This window comes from Equus asinus, chromosome 7 (assembly GCF_041296235.1).
Source record: "Equus asinus isolate D_3611 breed Donkey chromosome 7, EquAss-T2T_v2, whole genome shotgun sequence".
Taxonomy (NCBI): Eukaryota; Metazoa; Chordata; class Mammalia; order Perissodactyla; family Equidae; genus Equus; species Equus asinus.
This window is the reverse complement of record NC_091796.1, coordinates 40675825-40698905: the sequence shown is the minus strand read 5'-3', so window position 1 is coordinate 40698905 and position 23081 is coordinate 40675825. Positions and strand designations below refer to the sequence as shown.

Here is a 23081-nt window from a genome sequence, read left to right as displayed (position 1 = left end):
ACCTTTTTCTGGTACGCTACACTTGCAAAGAGAGGTAAAGATCCGATGGAAGAAGAAAGAAATCCCGTTACTCTTGCTTTCATGGAATACTAGGGAGGATCAAATGATCCTTTAATTATGAGTTGAATCATCAATAATAGTAGGTTTGGCAGGGAAGCATTAAAATAAATTCTTTCTAGCTTGCAGGCTTTTTGCCTGGAAGGTTGCCCAATGTGACCTTTGGCTACATGCCTCAGTTTCCATTATTGTCTTCCACAGCCCCCTTCCTTGCTCTGCACAACTTCTTTTTCAGAATTTTAAAAAGAAAATAAAATTCAACACTATGTGGTTAATTGATCTAATTAAGTGTGTGATTCACTTATTCTTTAGAAAAGTGTACAAGTATTATTTAATACATATGGTGCTTCTAACAATTTCTATAAATATTTAATATTAGATCCTGGCTAAGTTATGCCTTACTGTAACACTCGTCCAGTGGAAAATCAGATTCAACTTGTGATTTTTAACTCACATTTTTCCTAAAGCATTCCATAATTTTGAGCATTGCCCATACTGTATATATTTACATATTGCCAGGAAGATAAACTTGTAAAGTATATCTTCAGGATAAAAATATTTATGCATTTACATATTATAAACTTTCAATTTAATGCAGAGATTTATACATACACTTTATAAGTAGGAATGCGAGAGGCAGTTGAATTAGTACATAAAGGTTTTATTTAAAGTTTTCCCCTTCCAAGCAAGCTTCATTTACACATTCTAATACTGTACAAAATTTACATTCTCTGTGACTTATTTATTCACTTTTCACTTTCTAATAGTTTGTGTCTTTCTGAAATGCAGAAAGCTTTACCTATAGTTCTCATAAATGCTTTTATTTAATTTGGCTAGAAATAAAAAATAAATGAAGAACAAGTCTAAGGAAAGCAAATATCCTTGTATAAACTGTGACTTTCAGAAGAAATGGTGACAGTTGATGATAAAAGGTTCTGAAGCAGACCTTGCTCTCTTCGTGACGTCAGCTGGGGTTTTCTCACAAAGTACTGTACTGTAACTTCTCTTTCTTTCTATATAGTCATATGCTTTCAAGGAAAAAGAAATGAAAGTTGATTGCACTGGATATACATATTTATATATATTTTTTTACAATGGATCCTTTGGATCTGAACATACAAATAAATACAAAAACAACAAAGATTGCACTTTACTGTAGAAACGGCATTGGATTCTAGTACACCCATCCATCTTAACATGCTCCGTGGTGAAAGCTGATCACCAAGGCATTTTTAATCTGTGGCTTCCCCGTCTTGTTTTGAACGACACATTGGTTGAGGGGTTCAACAACATCTCTGGGTGATGAAAAAAATATTTTAGGCCTTTCTTTACTCCAAGCTGCTGCTGTTCTAGCTCTGAAGAGATTGAAAATCAAATTCGTGTTCCTGCCAGTTTTGCTCTTTGATTGGCCGCAGTGCGACTACGACACGCTCTCCTGACCTTCTGCTCCTAAATTCCTGACGCTTCTAAAGATGACTAGCGATTGCTCGCTTAGCTGAGCTCAGGCATCTCTGGTGATAACAAAGGAAACAGGATGAGTTGGGGGAAGAAGGAGGGTAAGTCGTGTGCTATTCTAGAGCTAAATCCAGAGCCATTGCTAGAGCCAAAGGGAGGGAGAGGGAGAAACATTTGTCAGGAGCTGTAATGCACTCCTGTGGCTCTTTTAAGGTGTGTGTTTTAGCGACAGAGAGACAACTGGGATTGTACTTAAATTATTCTTTCTTTTTGACCCTGGATTCCTGAAAGCAATCTCCCAGGTTGCATTATGGGTTCAGTTTTGGTCAGATGTATTAGCCATCAGAATCTCTTCAATGTTGTAAGACTGGCTTTGTCAGTTGTACCTTTCGAAGCAAATAACACGTGTTTACGACTTATATACTGCAAAAAATGAGACAGCAAGAGCCTGCATGAACTCGATAGCGACATAGTATATTTTGTTCTAATCTTTCATACAAAATTAAGGACACAGAAATTATGACTCCAGTTAGCCTAGAACCTACAGGGCAGAGAGCAATTGCTATGAGAGCCAACATCTTCCTCTTTTCCGATCCCAAGAGGTGCTGTACGGGGCAGAAGATATACGAAATGAAGTTATATAAAAACAAAAATGTTCCTCTTTAACCCTATGTGATTTTCTATAACCGTTTTGCCTATGGAGTCAGTGATGCAGCCACAGGTTAGGAATATAGAATCAAGTGGCGACTTCTGTAATGCAGTGTAAGTATTTTGGTGGGTCAAATTTTGAATCATTCATGAACACAATATCCCCAAAACTTCAACACAGATCACATGCAGGTAGACTACAATGCACAATACTGGTCTTAGGTCTCTCTGGGGGCACTCTTCTGTATGGTATCTTTCTCCTTTTGAAAGTTAAGATCCACGTGAGGACTTTTTGTAAAGCTAGGACAAGTTAAAACCAGTCTGAAATGGAAGGGTCTGTCACCACAGGAAGTTTGGTGTGATCTGAGTTACAGACACGGTATCCATTCAAGAACAGGTCTTTTTCTTTTGTAGTTGCTTGTAAATCATCAGAAACCAAGAGTGGGTTTCGGCAGTTGTACTAATAGAACGCACTGCTGCTATTATAATAGTGATGTCATTGCTTCCTAGAAGGTGATACTGTTCATTCCAGGGTTTCCCGGTGTTATTTGTTGTAAGGTACGCAGGCGGGCAGGATAACTGTTGCACAGGCTGGGCCGGCCAGTGGTTCTGCTACGTCTCCTTCCAGTTCCGTCCAGGTGCCTTTTTCTGGACAGTAGCATATTGTAGATGACTTGTAGGCCCCCTGTAAAGGCAGAGCAGGGATCATTTAGGGAAGGATGTTCAGAGAAGGGCAATGGCAGCCTTACCTATCACCTTTACATTGGGAAGAAAATATTTTGATTCTCTGCTCGTGCTAAAAAATTCCAAACGAAAGCAATGGATTTTCAACTGTTCCATTCCAAGGGAAAATTTGAGACTGACAAGATCTCAAAATTTTGTTTATTTGTGTGTGTGTGTGACTAATCCTAAAAGTCAAGTATCTAAAGCACCCTAGATGAGCAACAAATCCTTTAGAAAAACTGACCCAAATTTGGAAATTATCCAGCTGGTTTAACTTAAAATAAAGAAAAATCTACCTTAAATATTCAATTAATTGAAGTAAATGGATTTTTGATCGGCGCCTCACTTTTCCATTTTTATTTTACTACTGTAGAGAATCAGAGATGAGATTTAAAAACAGTTTAAAATAAACTAGAAAGGAAGTCTTGCCAATTTCTTCACACATGGGTTTACTTATTTTCAAGAGCCCACATGAGAAATAAAAAATGTCTTTAATCTTGGTTCCTTTGTCAACCTCTGGGGCTAGTGTTTGTATACACATTTCCCTTCCCAAACCAAAGCAGCTTTGTTTTTATCATAGGCCACAAACAAACAAAATTCCCAACCAACCTAATAACCATTTTCTGAAAGTGTATTCCTGGTGGCTGGTTCCATATGTACAATTGCAGCTAGCAATTTGCACTAGTGAACAAGCACATGTACCAATATCTAGTTATAGGTGTCAGTACCTATTTTCCTCCATATAACTAATAACTTTTTAAAGCTTCCCTAAAACTTTATGTAACAACCTTGTTTGATGCAAAAGAAGAAAACTAACTAGTATTATTAAAACCCCAAATTAATCTTATAAAACAAGCACATATAAATAGGAAAATATTAAAAAGTCATTTTTTTTTTTAAGGATTGGCCTTAAGCTAACATCTGTTGTCAGTCTATTTTTTTTTCTTTTTCTCTCCAAAGCCCCCAATACATAGTTGTATATTCTACTTGTAGCTCCTTCTAGTTGAGCTATGTGGGATGCCACCTCAGCATGGCTTGATGAGCTATGTGTAGGTCTGCGCCCAGGATCTGAACCGGCAAAACCCTGGGCTGCCGAAGCAGAGAGCACAACTTAACCACTCGGCCATGGGGCCGGCCCCTAAAACAGTCATCACTTACAAAGTGAATATGAAGACCATGAGACCCTACGTGTCTCCTGATGTGATGTAGTTTGAACTACACAGCCACCTCCTCAGTGTTCTGGCCCCTCAAAAAGAAAAATAATAAAAGAAATTTAAAAAAAGAAAATAGCTGAACCTAATTGTCTTTAACTATAGAAACAGGACTATTTTAAATGATATCACAAGGTAATCATTAGCCAATTCCAGAATATCAGCTATTCTATATGATGACTGATCCTGTTTTTTCAACAAGTCAATGCCATGGAACAAGAAGTGAGGCAGGGGTAATTTTCCAGATTGCAAGATATGTATGAGAAATAATAACCAAATACAAATGAGACTTGTTGGATCTTGACTTGAACACACCAATTTGACAAAATCCGTTGTTTTCAAGTCGATAGGAGAAATTTGAATAAGGATTGAATATAAAGGAATTATTATCAATTTTGTTGAGTGTCGTGATAGTGTGTTTACATAAATGAACGATTTTTTTTAGATAAACATTGAAGCAGTTAGGGTGTAACAATATGATGTCTAGTATTTGCTTCAAACTGCTTCAACCAATATTTTTTAAAGGGCGCATAGATGAAATAAGTATGGCAAAATGTTGATGGACGTTCAAGTTGTATGATGTTTTAATGAAGGCCCATTGAACTCTCAATTTTTGTGTATGTTTGGGAGTTTTCATGATAAAGAGAGGAAAAAAGTGAAAAGCCATGACAAATTAAAACATCCTAAATAGAATTTGTGGATATTGAGTAATTAATTTCCATTTTTCATGCCTTACTAGTCAGAAACTTTTCAGACTCTTCTATTTAACCAATTTCAACAGAACATTTGTAAAACCACTTCAGTCTGACTTTGAGTTGGAAAGCCAGAATTGCAGAGAGATGGCCGTGGGAAAGAACCAGAGATCTACCACATTTTGTGACACAGTTGACCAGACAGCAAGGCAGCTCTACAGCAACCACACTGATTCTATTTTACTACTTAAAGTAATTTGCTGCTTGCATGTAAGCATGATACTCTTAAAAGGTACATGTGGGGGTGGTAACACATTTGGAGAGAAATAAGAAGTAAGCATAAATAAACAGGAGGACGAGGAGGTCAACGTGGACACATACCATACTCCAGCTGTAGCCTCCCACAAGGTAAATGCTGTCATCAAGCACTGCACAGCCAGGACCACTTCGACCCTCCAAAATGGGGGTTTGGAGAATATTCCACTGGTCACCTTTTGGATCATAGCATTCCACGAGCATTACATCAAGGTGGGAGAAACCTAAGATGCATAGCAAAATGGAACCACAAAAAATAAACTCTCAGAGTCCCAATTTAAGGCCAGGGCTTCTTTTAAAAAAATGTCTAGAGCCAAGAAGTAGATAATTGTGTTTTGGAAGACACAAATGTGTGAATAAATGTACTAGTGAAATTGGGTGACATGTCAGAAAGACCTAAAAAACAAACAAAAAAACCCCTAAACTCTGGGTGTTTGGGGTTAATTCAAAGCAAGAATGTTTAACTAGATGTTATTGGTAAAATTTGATTATAAGGGGGTAGATCTTCTTAAAAATGGTTTCTTAAAGCCTTATTAAGAAGGTTTAAAATAATAATAGTTAAAGCAAGCATTTTATAGAGTGCTTACAATAAGCTAGTTGTTTTCTAAGTGCTTTAGGTAAATGGACTCAGTTAATCCCCTCAGTCGCCCTGTGAGATAGTTATACCATTGTATTCATTTCATAGGCAGGGAAACCGAGGGACAGGGAAAGTGAATGACTGGAGTAAGTAGACAGGCTGAGATCCGAATCCAGGTGAACAGGCTTCAGAGCTCACAGTTTTACAGACTAAACTACTATATTGCTTTTGTTAGATGAATACTTTACTCTCTCAAAATCTTTTAATGAATTAAAAATATATTGTCCAGCCTCTTTACCTTTTTTACAGCCTATGTTTATAAACAGCTATGATGCCATGAACAGGTTCCAGTATCTACTAGGGATCAAGGTGTAGAATAGGAGCTAACTTCTACTGAAGGACTTCTCCCGCTTTTGATAAAGCTTCTTAGTGGCTGGGGAAGTCACTAGGTCGCAGAGAACAACTTTGGTTTCCGGACTCCATTGGAGCCCTCCCTTTAATTTAGGGAGTCAAAAATCCCTAGTGGGAGCTTCATGGTCACCAAGCAGACCAAATCTTCAATGATTTTCTTTTCCTAGTTAAATGCATGCTAGCTGATTATTGCAATGCATATACTAAATTAATCAACATGCTGGACTCTTCAAAGTAATTGAGAAGGTAGAATAATTTTCATTCTTGAAGAGGCAGACAGATCATTTCAGGCCACTAACTTCTAACGTAAAATAAATCACACAGATTTGGGAACAATAGAGCAACGTGCTTACTGCAACTCTGTGGCACATTCCTTTCCTTTACCATTAAGATTGACAATGACTTTTGAAGCATGTATACTTGGAATAAGAATTTGGGCAAATTCCTAGTTCTGAAGTTCTAGTGGCATTGTATGAGGATATGTGTGCCTTCTCTGTACTAAATACATAATTTATATGTTGATTGCAATCCTCATAACTACCAAGGAAAGTATAATTTTCTCTTTTATACAGATGTGAGGGTAAGTGTCTTAAGTAAGACCACACGACTATAAATGTCTAACTGGGATTCAAACCCAGGCTTAGATGCAAAGTCCACACCCTTTTCTCTATGCCATGATGCCTCCCTGAGCCAACTTAATTTTGATTTTTCATTTCGGCTGTCATTACCCAAGTCTTTTCTGTCCAAGTATAACACTAAACATTAAAAGTTACTAAAATTTTTAGGCATTCTTATGCAAAAGAAATTGACGAAATCAGATTTTAATGTAGAAAGCTACAAAGTTAATATAAAATATGTTGACGTAAAGGAATGGTGTATGGATTGAAATGAAGCAGCTCCAGTGAAAGAGAAAAAGAATAAAATGGGAGGAGTTCCAGCAGTAAAGATAATCCTCTCCCACTGGGGAGAGCTCTAGGATGAGCGCCAGACATAGACCAGGATATTGACATTTCCGGTTGAATATGAACTTGGAAATATTTACATAAAAATTACACTTGTCCGGTCTTTATTATATTTGGGATAAATATGTATTCGGAAAAATAGAAAAAAATGTCTATGTCTAACCCATTTTTAAAGATGGGTATATAATTGAAAAATAAATGCATAGATAGGCCTTATCTACCATACTCAGAAGGCCTGTTTCCCATTTCAATTTCAAGGGTCACGAAAGGTCAGAGCTGGATGAAGTTTTAGATATCAGTTGAACCAGTTTCTTCATTTTCAGATGAGGTAAGTGAGACAAGCAGTTCAATAACACTCTTAATATCAGAGGTCTCTCTGCTTTCCTGTCAAATTCAGTGTTATGCACATAAAGCTACATACATCCACAAAAACTACAAAAATCTGTAGTCATATACACATACGGAGAAGAAAAGGTGCCAAAACATGGCTTTAAAAACACTATGCTTCAGATAAGTTCTTTATTAAAAAAAGCAGATGGAATTTGAGAATCATAGTTTGATATTCAACTCTTAAAAGAAATAATTCTAAATTTTGATTTGAAATTCCACAAAATTTTTTCTTTAAGAAAAATCATGTATTTGTTTCTTTGTTGCAGCTATGACTAAAGTTTTTTAAGATTACTACAAAAAACAACTTTCTGGAAAAAATCCATTACTATAGCTTTGGTGATAAGGAATAATTTATTTTACTGAATCCATTGTTTCAACAAATTGGGTTTTTCAGTTGTTAATGCTCTCGTTTTTTATTTTCTGTAGACATCATTATTCATTTCTTTAATGTGTGTGGTAACTTAAAAATAATCCTATCTGCAGAAGAGCCGAAATAAATGCTTGCCCAAGGGTACTGCTAATTTACACCGACTAGATTTTATTTGGTCAACATGTTTTTTACTTGGTTAACTATGATTATCTAACAAGAAACCCCCTTAGCAAGAAACATGAGATGCAAATGTTATTGTGATTAGAAAAACAAAGAAAGACCTTTCAAATGATTTCCTCCAATTGCATACAAGCGATCATTCATTACAGCCAAAGTGTGGATGGCGCGTTTTGTGTTCATATCTTGTTTTCGAGCCCAGACGTCCATTACGGGGTCATAGCAATATAGCCATGGGACATATTCTCCATTGTGTACACCTCCTGTGAATTAAACATATACATACAAGTCAAGAAAGTGCCTTGGAATGGAACTTTGTAACAGAAAGTGGAGGAACGACTTGCCTGAAATGTATATTTTCCCGTTGTGCACTGCTCCTGCATGAGCTGCCAGAGGCTGTGGCAGAGACGACACATAACGCCATTCGTTCGTTTCTAGGTTGTAGCACTCCACACTGGACAGATAGCCGGTTTCATTCCTTCCACCGATAACGTATAGATGTTTGTCCAACCGACACGCATAGAAACTGGCTCTTCTACAATGAAAACAACAACCACCATAAATCACAAAAGAAGCCCAGTCAGTCAGGGAAAGGAGGCACATCCTGCTTCAGAAAGGGTTGTTTGACCTTTGGAAATGACATGTATCGCTACCCTATAATTCTGAGACCCTATACAGTAATCATATGCATTGCCCATTCTGGTTAACGTTTTTGAAATTAAAGTCACAGTAGAGGAGAAATTCACTAACTCTTCGTTTGAGCTCTTTTTATCTTGCTTTTTATACAGTGTTAAAATGTTCTTTAATGTTTGGGATATTTGGTACCTTGTAAGGATATCACAGCTCAGTAAGACAAAGTGAAAAATGAGGTAGATAATGTAACAATAATAAATTATCTTGACATTCACTTTCTTTATGGTCCTTCAAGGGTCATTGTTCCCAATTTATAAGAGAACTACATCATCAAAATTTTTCTTCAATTATCATTTTTTCTTTTTTCCCCCAGTACTACGGCAAATAGAGAAACTTTTGTGAACTGAATATCGTGTTGAAATTTTGCCCTCATATAACCAATTACAGGAATTTCACCTATGTAGCTTCTGCTGTTGATTCCTACATAGCTATAGGATATTTTTTAGTCTCTTTTCAAGAAAGGCTATATTAAAGTATCTCACTTTGCCATCAAAGGCAAAAGAAGCAAGCTGTGTTGACAGGTCTGGAGACAGGGAGACCAATTCTGATGTAGACCATAATCTAGGAGTGAGATATTTAGGACTTGAATTAGAGTTTTAGTAGAAGACATGGAAAGAGATGATGCAAAAAAGATTTCAAAGGAAGATGTAAGACTAGTAACTACTAAGATATGAGAGCAGAGGGAGAATAAAGGTTGGAAGAGGACTCAGAAACATGGAGTTAGCTTGACTAGGTCGGAATCTTAAGCAAGTCCTTGACCCTTTACCTCTTCTTCCTCATTGATGCTGCTGGAATAATATACTTCATAAGGATAACACGTGGTCTAATACTGAAAAAGTGAACTTGTTAGGCGCCACACCCCTCAGAGAATATAATTTATGTTTGATGAATTAATGGTCTTCATAAAAATTGATACCAAGGCTCTTGGCCAACATCAACAGCAAGATGAGGAGCCCTAGAGGTTTTATCAGGTAAATCTACATGGTTTGAGGATTTTCCAAGCTGTGTTTACAAAGTGCCAATACCACTGGGAAGCAGCACATAGCATCCTGATTAACAGTTTGGTCTCTGGAATCAGATTGCCTGGCTATATGATTTATTAGGTGTGTGGCCTTTGACATGTTACTTCACCCCCTCAGCCTCAGATTGCTCACCTGTAACATGGCGATGATGATGGTACCTTCCTCACAGGGTTATTCCGGAACACGTATGTAAAGTGCTTGTCATAGTGTCTAGCATTTTGTTCATGCTCAGGAACTATCAGTTAAATATTATCTGGTTTAAAAGTTAGCCATCAAGATATTTGCATATAAACTTTTCTTAATAATATTTTAAGTGATGACTAAATTCTTTAATGTTTGTTTAGATGATTTATTACCATATAGGTATGGTACATGTTATAGATGGTGATGTATTCAGTTCTATTTTATTTTATTTTTTCCAGCTTTACTGATGCATAATTGACAAATAAAATTGTAATATATTTAAAATGTACAACATGATGATTTGATATATGCATACAGTATGAAATGATTCCCACAGTCAAGTTAATTAGCACATCCATCACCTCATAGATAACTTTTTTTTAGTGAGAACACTTAACATCTACTCTCTTAGCAAATTTCAAGCATACATTATAGTATTATTAACTATAGTCACCATACTGTACATTGGATCCTCAGAACTTATCTTTTTTTGTTAATTCTTTTTTTTTAAATGCTTTTGGTGAGGAAGATTGGCCCTGAGCTAACATATGTTGCCAATCTTCCTCTTTTTTTTTTGCTCCCCAAAGCCCCAGTACATCCTAGTTGTGGGTCATTCCAGTTTTTCTATGTGGGATGCTGCCACAGCATGGCTTGATGAGTGGTGTGTAGGATTGCACCCAGGATGGGAACTGGCAAATCCCAGGCCACTGAAGTGGAGTGTGCGAACTTAACCACTTGGCCACGTGGCCAGCCCCAGAAGTTACTCATCTTTCAACTGAAAGTTTGTACCCTTTGAGGAACCTCTTCCCTTTCCCCCCGACCCCTAGCCCCTGGCAACTACCATTCTATTCTCTGTTTCTTTAAGTTTAACTTTTTTTCCCTAAGATTCCACATATACATGATATCATACAGTATTCATCTTTCTCCGTCTGGCTTATTTCACTTAGCATAATGACTTTCAATTTCATCTATGTTGTTGCAAAGGGCAGAATTCCCTTCTTTCTCATGGCTGAATAATGTTGCATTGTATCATTACATTGTATTATTATATTGTATTATATTGTATTATTGTATATTATATTGTATTGTATATATTATATTGTATATATATATATATAAATACATATATATATACACACACACCACATTTTCTTTATCCATTTATCTGCCAACAGACACTTAGGTTGTTTCCATATCTTGGCTATTGTGAATAATGCTGCAATGAACATGGGAGGACAGACATGTCTTCAAGACACTGATTTTGGTTCCTTTGGATATATATGCAGAAGTAGGATTGCTGGATCGGATGGGTCAGTTTTTTTCTTTTTTTTAATAGTTCTGCAATTGTTAGCACCATTGATAATGTTAGAGTAATATTTTGGCTGTCTTTGCTTTTTCTAGATGTTTTTGATGCTTTTGAAAGAGATGTGTGCTGTGGAAAATTCAGAAGGATGATGAAGAACAACAGTGACGGAAAAAGGAGGAAGGAAAAAGGTAGGAAGGAAAATAAAGAGCAGGCAAGATGGATTTCATAGAGCAAGCATTATTAACCTGGGCCCATGTCTTCTGAGGGGTCCATGAGGCTCTGAAATTGTAGTAAAATTGTAATAAAATGTTGTGTATATATATGTTTTGTACATGTGCATTTTTTGGAGGAATATGTTTGGAGAAAGATTTTGGAGGAAGCTTTTAATCAGATTATCAAAAGAATCACTAACCAAAATAACTGGGGATTTCCTGGCATACATGAGTAAAAACACATCTAAATATACAATGAGGTTTAAAAACAATTACAAAATTAAGTGCATACAGATAGACCACTGATTCCTTCCATTTCTCTAACCGGATTTCAATTGCTCTCTTATTGAATATGATAGATCAAGGTTATTTAACTAAAGTGCTTTTACCTTTTTAAGTTAAAATGTTTCATTGAAAAGAGTGACACATAACTACGAAAATCTGTACTAAAGTAACACAGATATTTCTTTGCACCACTGACACAAGGGTAGGTCAGTATCTTGTTTCATATGATTCTATGACAGGTATTGGAGACTCTGAAATAATTAATTTACTAATTTCACTAATGGGCCATATGTTGATAATTTGAACTATGTGGGTTGTAAGGTGGTGAGTTCTTCTATGCACTATATAAAGTTCCAGAAGAGAAAATGCCTGTTAGTCATGACAAGTGTGAAAACACTCTCTCTAATAAGTTTAGATCATGAAGAATAAGAGAAAGATCTCCTGTTGGTAGTGTGAACTCCTTTTATCTAGTCTAAATTTCATTTCTCACTTTTTCTGATCTGGTTCCTTCCTTCCTCACTGTGACACTGAGTCAGCCTGTAACAGCTGGCTCTCATTTTACCCGAGCCATTCTTAATTTGATGCTCCATGTGTACTCCTAGTTTTATCCACACAGTGTCACTGTTAGGATCTAAATGAAAAAAAAAAATCAGTAGGTTTCACTTCCTGACTAAAAGTGCATTTTTGTGTAAAATTCCAACAGTGAAGATTCTGAGTCTTTGACTTATTCCCTTGCATGCCCAAAGGGAGAATTCATGAAATGCATTATGGAAACACCGGATAGTTAATGGTCTGTCAGCAACTGTGAACATTTGCCCAAGGCTAAAATTTTACCATACCAGGTCTCTCTTGGGAATGTTCCCTGCCTCTCCTCCCCACAAGAAGAGCACACCTGATTAGGCCATTTTATTTTTTTGGAAAAATACGTTCAAGAATGTTAAAGATTTTTTAATAGGATTACACTATTTGTATTTCAAATTGTTTATCTCTCCCTTCTCTGGCTGTCCCCCTCCCTCAATGCCAGAGGCAACATTCAATGTATTGAGATAAGTTTAAAAAGACTGCCAATGACTTCTACAAACATACTTTGAACCCTACATATTGTACAGTCCTTTCTGACCCTTAAGGTGGTCAGTTTATATCCTAAAGCACGAAATTGGATTACTATAACCTCATCTCAGGCTTGATTTTTGACTTTCATCGTCAGGTTGGAAATAACAACAGAGTTTTCAAACAGAATATTGTTTCACATTGTTTCTTTTAAGACTGCTAGAAACAAAATATTTACGTTTTGGAAACATTTTTGATGTATTTGCTTCTAGCTTTTCACTTACTCTGTGAAACATAAGCTTTGTTGCTGTGGCTCTCCAAAACACTTTTTCTTTTTCTTTTCCCTTTTTTCTAGACTTGCTAAAGGGTAAGATCTCCATAAGAATAATACCTAAAATGTATATTTTTATCAAAAAAAGTTAGCCACCAAAGCGTTCTATCCATCTAAGTTTTCATTTTTGCCCTCGTTTTCTTACTGAAGAGTCAAAGCCTAAATCTGAGACCAAAACAACTCAGGAGCAGTACATTTAAATTTACGTTTTCATCGAATCATTTCTGTCAGCAAATTCATAGGTAGCAGGCAGGGGATTCATGCGCTGACCCACTGTTGAGTAAGCCTAGAGGTCGTGTGCTCATTTCCCTGCTGACCCAGCAGGGTATTCTGCACTTTATACTCCTTTGGAGGCTCTGACTAAGATACCCTAGGACTGTCCATCCAGCCAGCTCTGTAAGAGTGGGTTACCCCTCACGTGGCTTGGAACGTGTTTCTACTATTCTCAGTCAGTTTGGTAACTTCTCAGCATAATAGCTACTTTTCAGCAGTTTAGTAGCAGCCGAAGGAAGAAGGGAGGTGGGGAATTTCTGGTGAGTTTGACTCATCATCTATACAATGCAAAATTAACTCAAATGTTTCCAGAAACTTCTTTTCTGATCTGAAGTCTCATATATTTTAGTTTTTTTTTTTCTTCTTCATTTAATCACCAATTAAACCACGCTGCTAACTGATCATACTTGCTCTTTTGGATGGAGGCCTGGCAATGACAGAAACACTTCATTTTAAGTTATGGATTGCTGCCTGGGTCAATCAGCCCACAGAAGATGCGGAGCTAGAAGATTGACTGGGCATTTGTGAGATCTGCCTTTTCCCATTCAGCACTGTAAGGAGCTCTTTATTTGGTCTATCGAGTTGATTGTTCTAAATCTAAAAAAAACCTTCTTTTACTAGGGACCTGACATGATATACCATAATGACTTAGAAAGAAACGTTTAACAGTCCATCCTGTGAACGGTGGCTGCCGGGTGCCGACAGACCATGGCAGGTCTTTTTATCAGGTCAATGAGCTGCTAAAAATTGTCTAAGTAAGACCCTGCCATGATCGGCCATAGTGCCTCAGAGGAAGTCATTATAGAATATCAAGTAAACAATACACATTTAAAAAAAAAAATTTACTAATTAGGTTTTGCAGCAATACTTCTCAACCTTAGGGGCTCTACAGTGAGATAATTGACCACGACGTGAGTTATGCTCCCAGACCCAAGGCGTGAAGGTTAATTATTGTGGTGTACAGCCCCCAGCAAAGGGGACCCTGGTGATGAGATGCTGACATTTCAGACATATTATTGATATTTACTTTTAAAATATTTTTCTAAATAAAAGTTTTTTGAATGGTTTTGATTAAAGGGTAAAGTGATGCAGCTACAATAACAGCAACCAGAAAATAACCCCCTCAAAACAAGAAAGGAGCAAGGTGCTCCGGAGAAAGACATCGGAAGGCTTTTATGTAAACACGTATGCACAACGGGAAGGTTGAGAAGTTTGTTAAGATATTAATTGACTTAGAACAATTTCTTGAGTTACCTTTGAACTAGAGAGTCCTAAAAGTATCTGTGGCCCTTATAATATGTTGTGTGCCATCATTTTCAGTATATAGCTTTTCGTCGCCTAAAAGAGAGCTTTAATACATTTATGTGGATGAGACGGTTAGCTATTGGGTTTCTTTATGGCATAGATTCACATCGTCTTCCTGTAGCGATGTACATTTTTGAGTAAACGGTTTGATCTGAAAATTTCCTCTTAACTTGAAATTTATGATTAAGGATCCAATATGATCTCAGTGTAATCTGATTGAATGTTTAGAAAAAAAGAGATATTAGGGCAAAGGAAACAGGAAAGAGAATTATTTCTTGAATAATTCAATCAAGAAGAAGAAATAGGCTGCTGTTTATTGCTACTGTTATATTGGAGAATTTGCTCAAGAGGATGTTGAGATACTATTTGAAAAGGATCAAGTGTTCAAAATTGAGCATGTGAATTTGCATATGCATGTTAAGACATGACCTCATGCCTAAGTAACAGCAAGGAGAGCCAAATATGTATAAATGTAGTTGCCGTCTTGTCCTTTGGTGCTAGGAGAATTGGGTGAGATGAACCCTGCATACATAAAACATAAGAGGACACCTTGCAAAACTGTTTTTAAAAAAGCTAACAAATGATCTGTTCTTGAACGTATGATAGGAAGACATTTGAGGAGACAAATGTCAAGGATTTGGATCAGTGAGACCCGAAAACTTTACTTTTGAAATTTCTGCATCAAATTACATATCATTGTTAGAATGGTGTTTTGTATTTCAATTATAGGATTTAAATATATTATAACCAAGAAGAGTGGGATAGTCAGTGAGATTGTAGCTCTGCTTGCCAAAAAACCAATGCAATCTAATAAAAGAAGACAAGTCATACAAATTCTTTTTTCCTACATTAGGACAAATAATTGACTTATTTGATTATGTTTCTCCACTGAGTTAATAAGGCAGTTAATCTAAATAGGCCAGGCCAAGTTTTGTATTTTGCCTCATACGTCTTTCATTGGCTCTGTTTAGCAAACCTTACCATGGAAAACCATCCAGGATCCATGCTTCCTGTAAAGCAGCCACAAATGTTTCAGACACAGAAATAAACACTTACCTTTCTTGCATGGGTGGAAGTTGTATCCAGCTATTAAATCGGGGATCATATCGGCTGACAAAATTTGTACTGTGTTTTCCTGTAAAAATATATTTGGGAGACTTAAAACTTAAGATTCCTTTGTTGTCTTGCACATTTGATGGTATTTTATAAGATGCCTCTGTTTTCAGGTTTCACAAACAGAGGAATTAAGTAGAGGGACAATCTAACATGGTATGAGAAGTGCTAAGTCAGTAGAAGAATAAATGTGTCACCTCGCGTGTTTTTCTTTTTTCCTTTTCTTCCTCTCTGCCTTTTTTTGGGGAATGAGCTGGCATAAAAATAAGCCAACCACAATAATAAAAGCAAGTATGTTTATCAAACCGGTTTTATCACAAAGGGTAAAAACTTCTGGGTTTTGGTGTTTTTATGTTTTAAAAACATGAAATTATTGTCTATAAATGATCAGTTCCAGAGATTACTTTGTGTTATATCTCTGGCTAGAGCCTTTTTTTAATGATCCAAGAAGTCTAGCAGTCATAGAGTCCATTCTCTCTCCATGGAAATCATAGCATGCACTACACTAAGAGTTTGCAGTAGGACATCAGTTTTAGTCGATGTGCGTCATGTAAGCTCTGTGTGTGTATTTGGGGGCAGCACCTGCTGCGATGTATCACAGGTGCATTTGCTGAAATGGGAAAGCTGAGTCCTCAGAGCTGGTTAACGAGCTTATCCCCTCTGTTGACCCTAAGAAGCACAGTAACAGCTCCGAGGTATTAAAATGAACCCTATTTTTCCAAGAAATGGCAGCAAAAGAGGTTATTCCATTTTTTTGTGTGTGTGTGTAGCACCCGAGATGACAATCATCTAAAGCACCTGAGGTCTTAACTCTGAAAGTCTGTTTTCTGTTCTTATATGTGTAACTAACCATTGAAATATAGGTACCAAACTTCACCTCAGGAATAAGCAGATAAGAGTGTGTGTGTGTGTGTGTGTGCATGCATGAACTCACACAGGCATGTATAGACAACACAATTATTAATTGCACAAATATATATTGAGCACTTACTATGCGTCTTGTGTGTTCTAGGTTCTGGAACATATTGGTAAGCAAGAAAGACAATGTCGCTGTCTTTGTAAATGAATAAACAGATGTATATTATATTATCAAATAAGGTGAATGCCACAAAGAAAAATAAAGCAGGGACTGATAGAGGGGAGATCAGTTTAAGTAGGATGGTCACCTGCTCATGGTGTCTTCTGTAAGCCATGCAAATATATGCAGAATGAGCCTTCACACAGTGGCCAGGTGAGTACGAAGTCCCTGGGCTGGCCATGATTTCAAGACCAGCAAGAATGCTGGGGTGATTTGGACAGAAGTCAGAGAGATGTCAAGGTCCAGAATAGTGTGCCTTGTGGACTGCCTTCTGGTTGCTGTGTGAAGAACAGACTATAGAGGGGCCACTCTGGATGCTGGGGAGTTGTCAGGAGGCCACTGTAATAATCAAGGCAAGAGCTGACGGTGGCTTGAATGAAGGTGAAGGCAGTGAGAGATGGTCAAGTTTGGGATCGATTGTACCGGCACAGTCAATAAAATTTTCTGATAGACTGAGCATTGGTATGAGAAAAAGTGAATAATTTAGGATGGCTGCCAGGTTTTTAGCCAGAGTAACTGGATGGAAGATCATGAAATTTGCTGAAGTTTGGGAGAGAAGTCATGAATTCTCTTTTGGACTTAATCTTAACCTTAAATTCCACTTTGGATCTCAAAGCGGAAGTGTCTGGTAGGGCACTGGTTAAATAAGGCTCCAGGTGCAAATTTTGGAGTCATTAGTCCAGAGATATTATTTAAAATCATAAAACAGGATGAAACCCTTTGGAGAGAGAATATGGAAACAGAAGATAATGGGTCCTGGGAATGAACTCTGCCGTAAAAGAAGAAAAACCAGCACAGGAAAGGAATTGTTAAGATAGGAGGAAAAGTATGGTATTTTGGAAGCCATGTCAAACAGGGTTTCAAAAAGAGGAGTGAGCAACTGAGAACTGACCCTAGGGTTTAGAAATATGGAGATTGGTGGCGGCCTTGAGAAGCATCGTTGCAGTGGATGGGTAGGGATGAAAACTTACGTGGGAACTCCTGAGGAGAGAATAAGATGTAAGAAAGGAGAGGCAAGAGGATAGGCAATGCTTCTTAGGATTTTTGCCATAAAAACATTATGGCTCGAGGTATGCAGCATCAAGAGAAGGTTTTATTTGGTTGTTTGGTTGTATTTTTAAGTTCAGAAGTACTGGAAAGTCCATGAGCGGGCAAGAGGGAATGAGGAATAGGCCTTAGATTGGAGCAGAAAAAATACTGGGAGAGAAGATAAAATATATGGGTAGCAATGGAGGTAAGCGAATAGATTTGGTAGTAACAAGATGATTTTATCTTCTGATTGCTTCTATTCTCATTGAACTAGGAAGCAAGGCCATCAGGTAAGAATGAGGAGGGAGGTTATGGAGAAAGAGGCGTTTGAAGAGAGAGAAAGTGTGAAATAATTAACTTGGAAGGTGGGAGAGAGCGTTGGCCAGGGTGATTTAGTGGGGTTGGATAGTAGCCAACATGGTCCATTAATAGCCAGTGTGGCTTGTAGTTTTCTCTATTCACATTTAGTTGCTCAGGGGCAGGGAAGAGGAGGAAGAGAGTTGGGTTTACCAGGACCGGGGCATTAGCAGACAAGTATAATGGAAGGAGAGATGGACATGAGGACTGCAGGTGTATGCACTAGTATGATTATAGGGATGGGAAATATAATCTAAGCTCAGTAAGGAGGAAAGTAAGGACACGAGAGGATGATGGACAGTGAAAAAGTGGTGGAGTAGAGTGAAGGAGGTGGCACTTCCAGGATAATAGTGGATAGTTGCTACATCAAGAGGTAGCAGGTAGTAAAAGCTGAAGACATCCTTTGAAATGGTGGGTTTTAAGGGTGTGGCAGTGGCGATGAAGAGGAAGTAGTAAAGCTACCTGCCTCCAATAATGTGAAGTATGGTCCGGGTAGGGGAGAGCAGAACCCAGTCCCCAATAGAGAGGGTGGCTGGGAAAACAGCACTCTCAGGGGATAGCCAGGTTTTGTATAGAAAAGATGTTGAAGGGACGATTCAGAGGAGAGTTTAAGGATTGTAAAGATTTTGTTGCTGTGAGATCATGAGTTTCAAGGATCATGTGGGAGGGTTTGCATGGTCTGGTTGGTTGGTAAATTAAGTTTTATTTGGGGATGTACAGAAAAAGTTAAGACACCAGGAGTGAGAACAAACCAAAAGACTTGGAATCCACAAAGGAAGGGTCCCACTCAAGGAAGGATTGTGTCTAGAGTTGGTTTATAAGGCAGTTTTCGTAGAATTTGCAATCATTTTCCTGTAGAAAGAAATATGATTCTTGATAGTCAGGTTCCAAGGTTAATCCCCAAATGTATCTAAAGATTAATGCTGTTAATAGGAATGTAGAATACACCCACTACGTGTAAGAGTGTTTCTCTGTCAAGTTTGGTTTGGTATTTCCATTTGGAGGAAGCCATCTGGCTCCTTTCAGCAATGGGGCAGGGTGCCTTCACGTGCTGAGCAGCAGTGGCAGAAATTAGCAATGTTTGTTTTGGTTGTAATGGTAGTGGCCTTCACTCAGAGAAAAGGCTAAGCAGGGACTAGTGTGATACGGATGTGAGATGAAGAAAGAGTTTCCAGAGGCAGGGCAATGGTGCCAAGGAGGAGCAAGGATGGAGGACGGGGAGATAAAAAGAAGGAAGGCATTCTGGAGTTGGCAAAGAATGTGCCAAGAGGATAATAAACCTCAGCAGGAATGAGTGTGATGGAGTGACGAAGGTGAGATAAAATGGGGTTTTTCATTCCTTCCTTGTGGCTTCTATCAAGACTCTGTTAGCAGCTAAAGAGTGGTGGCCATACTCAATGGAATTTTGGATTTCTCTTCACTCCTTTAGTTTCTTCTCAGCTTTCCCATTTTTTCCCAAGTCTTTCTCCACTTCTCTTTTTGTGATAATGCCCTGTCACTAGACATCATTATTGACTATCACGTGGGTGGTGTGTGAAATGGAGGAAGTGGTGGCCGTTGTCAGCCAGTGGTGGAGGGAAGACAGTGGGAAGGAAAGGAAGTCCCCCACGGGCAGTGTTTTTTGGAGTCAATCATTAGTAAGTAACAAGTGTAAATTAGTTCTCTGTAAGTTGGGGCACTGACAGAATATATGCATATGTATTATAATATTATAATGTGCTCATCACTAATGACATGAAGGGAGTTAATAGGAGTTAATATCAATCGCTGAGTAGAAAAAGATGTATGTGTCCTGCTTATATTTCCAGTAACTAATGTTTTATGACTTCAAATTTTGTTCTTATAATGTAGGCAAGATAAATAAAATTATATTTGTATTTTATGAGTATTTATTTGTGTTTTATGAGCCTGTATTGAAATTTAGAATTGTATATTTCATTCAAGGACACACATCTCAGGCGCCATTTTCATAAGAACCAAGTTTAACTTAAGATTTCATCTTTGGAACTGACATATCCATAACATTTGAACTCATGGATTTTTAACTTTTTCTTCCTGCCAGCAATGAAATTGAAGTATGTTTTATATTATCATAGGATTGCTATTCTTTACAAATTTTGATATTAACTGCTTACTTTTTGATAGCATGAGGTATTATAATATGAAAATCTCATACTTTTGAAATGATTGAGTCCCTTCATAGTTTTCTAAATGGGGAATGAGGAAGAATTCCTTGGGAGCGAGCGAAAGCCACTGTTCATTGTGATATAATACTGATTTAATTTGACAAGATTAAAGGCAAAAACATGATTGTTCTTTAATATCTAACCAAATACATATGCTTATGTGAGAAGGAAGTATAACACAGTGGTTCAAGACTACGACTTTGGAGTCAGACAGACCTATGTTGGAATCAGCCCACCTTCTTGCAAGCTGTGTGTCCTGGCAGTTATTTAACCTCTTCAGGCTTAGACTCTTCATGGTAAAACTAGAACAATCTTGGAACAGGCCTCACAGGATAGTTGGGAGGATTAAGTGAAATGATGCAAGTGAGTGCTTAGCAAAGTTCCTGGGAAAGAATGAGTACTCAATAAATACTACTACCAATACTAAAAAAGTCAGCTATGGTTGACCAGATGGATGGAATATGGAGCTACATGGAAAATGTGTAAGGGATTATGGTGGATGTCTATTTGGTACCTAGCCCAGATACCTTTACTAGACTGGTACACCCATTCCCTAGCTGCTATGAGTGTTGGTTGCTCATAGTCTCAGCTGCTCCCTCTCTGGAAAACTGTCAGCGGAATAGGCCACCTCACTGCCTGCCCTCACCCCTGACCTGGGGAAAGGCCTCAGCCAATGACTGACTGATTGACACGGGGGTACAAAAGACTGGCCCTCTTGCCTCACAGTGTAACCAATTCTCCTCTACGTAGGAGAGCCTAAGGAGTGGTTCCTCAGTATTTGCCCAGATCTATACTAAATGACTCCATGTGCCAAAAAAGTCAGGGACAGAATGACTCAGACTTGCATGCACAACTTCCAAAGTTCTAAAAAGGGGTCTTACAGAAAGAGAGGCAGCTGCCAGGCTCATAGGGAGACTGAAAGTAAAACTAAAATATGGTAATTCAAGTTGTACTAAAATTCAATTCTGAGCCTCCTAGTGGCTAAAGCAAAGGAAGAGACACTAAATCACATGAATAGCATTAGCAGTGATTTTCTAAAGCACACTATGCCTCAGTACTTTGGTTGACACAAATCTGTCACGTGGGTCTTCTCTTGGAGCACGGTGAGCCAGGAGAGCGAAACGCACTCCTATGGTAACGCAACACCGTGTTTTCTGTAGTCTTCTCTCACTGCAGATTGGTTGAAGGCTTAAGACCAAATCCCTGTTCCTCTAAGGGTGGGGGAGGCAAATCAGTGAGGTCCAACAGCACAATTTCATGGGAGTCTGAATTAGTTCAAAGTTCAAATCTTGATTCTCTAGACTAGAGGAAGGGATATGTCCATCCTACTCTCCCCTAATCCCCTACCCCATTCTCTCAGCTGTGTGCCTGATGGAAGTTGAACAGTATGCAGTTACAGGTTATTTTGGGGGGCATAAACCTAGGGAGCAGATTTTCTGTGTTGTTGGCTGAGGTCTGTCTCATAGGAATGGGTGGTTCATAGTGTTTTGTGAAAACTGTTGTGGCACCAAGACTGGTATTTTAAGGGTGGCCTGTTCCTAAGACTTTCCAGCCTTTTCTTGTCATGTATTCATTTTAATCTAGGCTTCAGAGAGAACGTTCTGCAGATTCCTTGCTCAGACCAACCTGATGGCTGTGTACTGCGTGTTTACTTACAAATGCTCCTATCAGTTCAAATCACTTCCGAGGAAGGTCAGGTTAAACACTAAATGGGGAGTTTACAGTGGATTGTATGTATGCCAGGGTTTTTTGGCGACATATCAAATCTGTCATTGCAAAGACAAGTGAGAAGAGAGATATTAAATATCATTTTGCTGTTCCGAATCTGTTTCTCGCATAGCCCACGAACTGTCTCCTTTCCAACATTGAAAGATATGGAACAAGGCTGCAGGTCTTGAGAAACCATGTCCCCGTCTCTTCAGAGAAATGTTCCTGGAGGGTGGCCTGGGTTGTTTTCCTTTAAGATTTTCTAGAGTGAACAGATGTAACAATTTTCTATAATTTGCCTTGGTGCAGATGCTGATAGAGAGCATTCCCAATAAAAGATATGCAGGATATGTAATTTCAGCTGGATGTTCTGGGATTTTAAAGTAAAAATGTGTACCTGCAAGCTGTTTCATGGCTCCTCAGTCACAATTATCTCTGTTACACAGAAGGCTACAACTGCAACTCCTCTTTCATGTGCAAGCTTTCCAAAAATATCTTGATAATTTTGGCATTGTGCAAGGTACAGTATTCTCCCTGTGTTTGGTTTGGAAAGTGTGTTAAAATGTTTAATTTCTCTTTGTGATAAATTTATGAAGGAATCACACCAACAGGGAGGATGGAGGATCGGCGGAAGAAGCCCTTGCAAAAGGGGCAGCACGTAGAATGGGTCTCAAGTACTAAATGCTGCACGAGAACTTCAGCCAGGCTTACACACGGCACGCCTGCAGATATACTTATTTATTGAAATTGCAGTATTATACTGATGGAATAGGAGAAAAGTGGTGGAGAAGGTAGTGAGAATGCTGAATAGCTGCAGCCTGCTACCTGCCTCTAGGGAGTCTGTGCTGATGCTTGTGGCATTCCTCAGGGGATGGATAAGGAGAGGGGCTGGGGCGTCACTGCGAAGCCAAATCCCCAGACAGTCAATGAGTGAATGCTCTGCTGCGTGTGTCCTCTGCCAGC

General features: G+C 38.2%; 1 protein-coding gene across 1 annotated transcript in view; it reads right to left on the bottom strand.

The window, feature by feature from the left end:
• Positions 1–702: 702 nt before the first annotated feature.
• KLHL14 (kelch like family member 14) overlaps positions 703–23081 on the bottom strand; it is a 95954-nt gene continuing 73575 nt past the window's right edge. The window contains exons 5-9 of the mRNA XM_044774543.2: positions 15705–15783; positions 8333–8523; positions 8093–8251; positions 5168–5325; positions 703–2845 (exon numbers count right to left, since the gene is read on the bottom strand). Of these exons, the coding sequence (XP_044630478.1) occupies positions 2705–2845; positions 5168–5325; positions 8093–8251; positions 8333–8523; positions 15705–15783 (728 nt within the window). The 3' untranslated portion in view covers positions 703–2704. The remainder of the gene's footprint in view (positions 2846–5167; positions 5326–8092; positions 8252–8332; positions 8524–15704; positions 15784–23081) is intronic.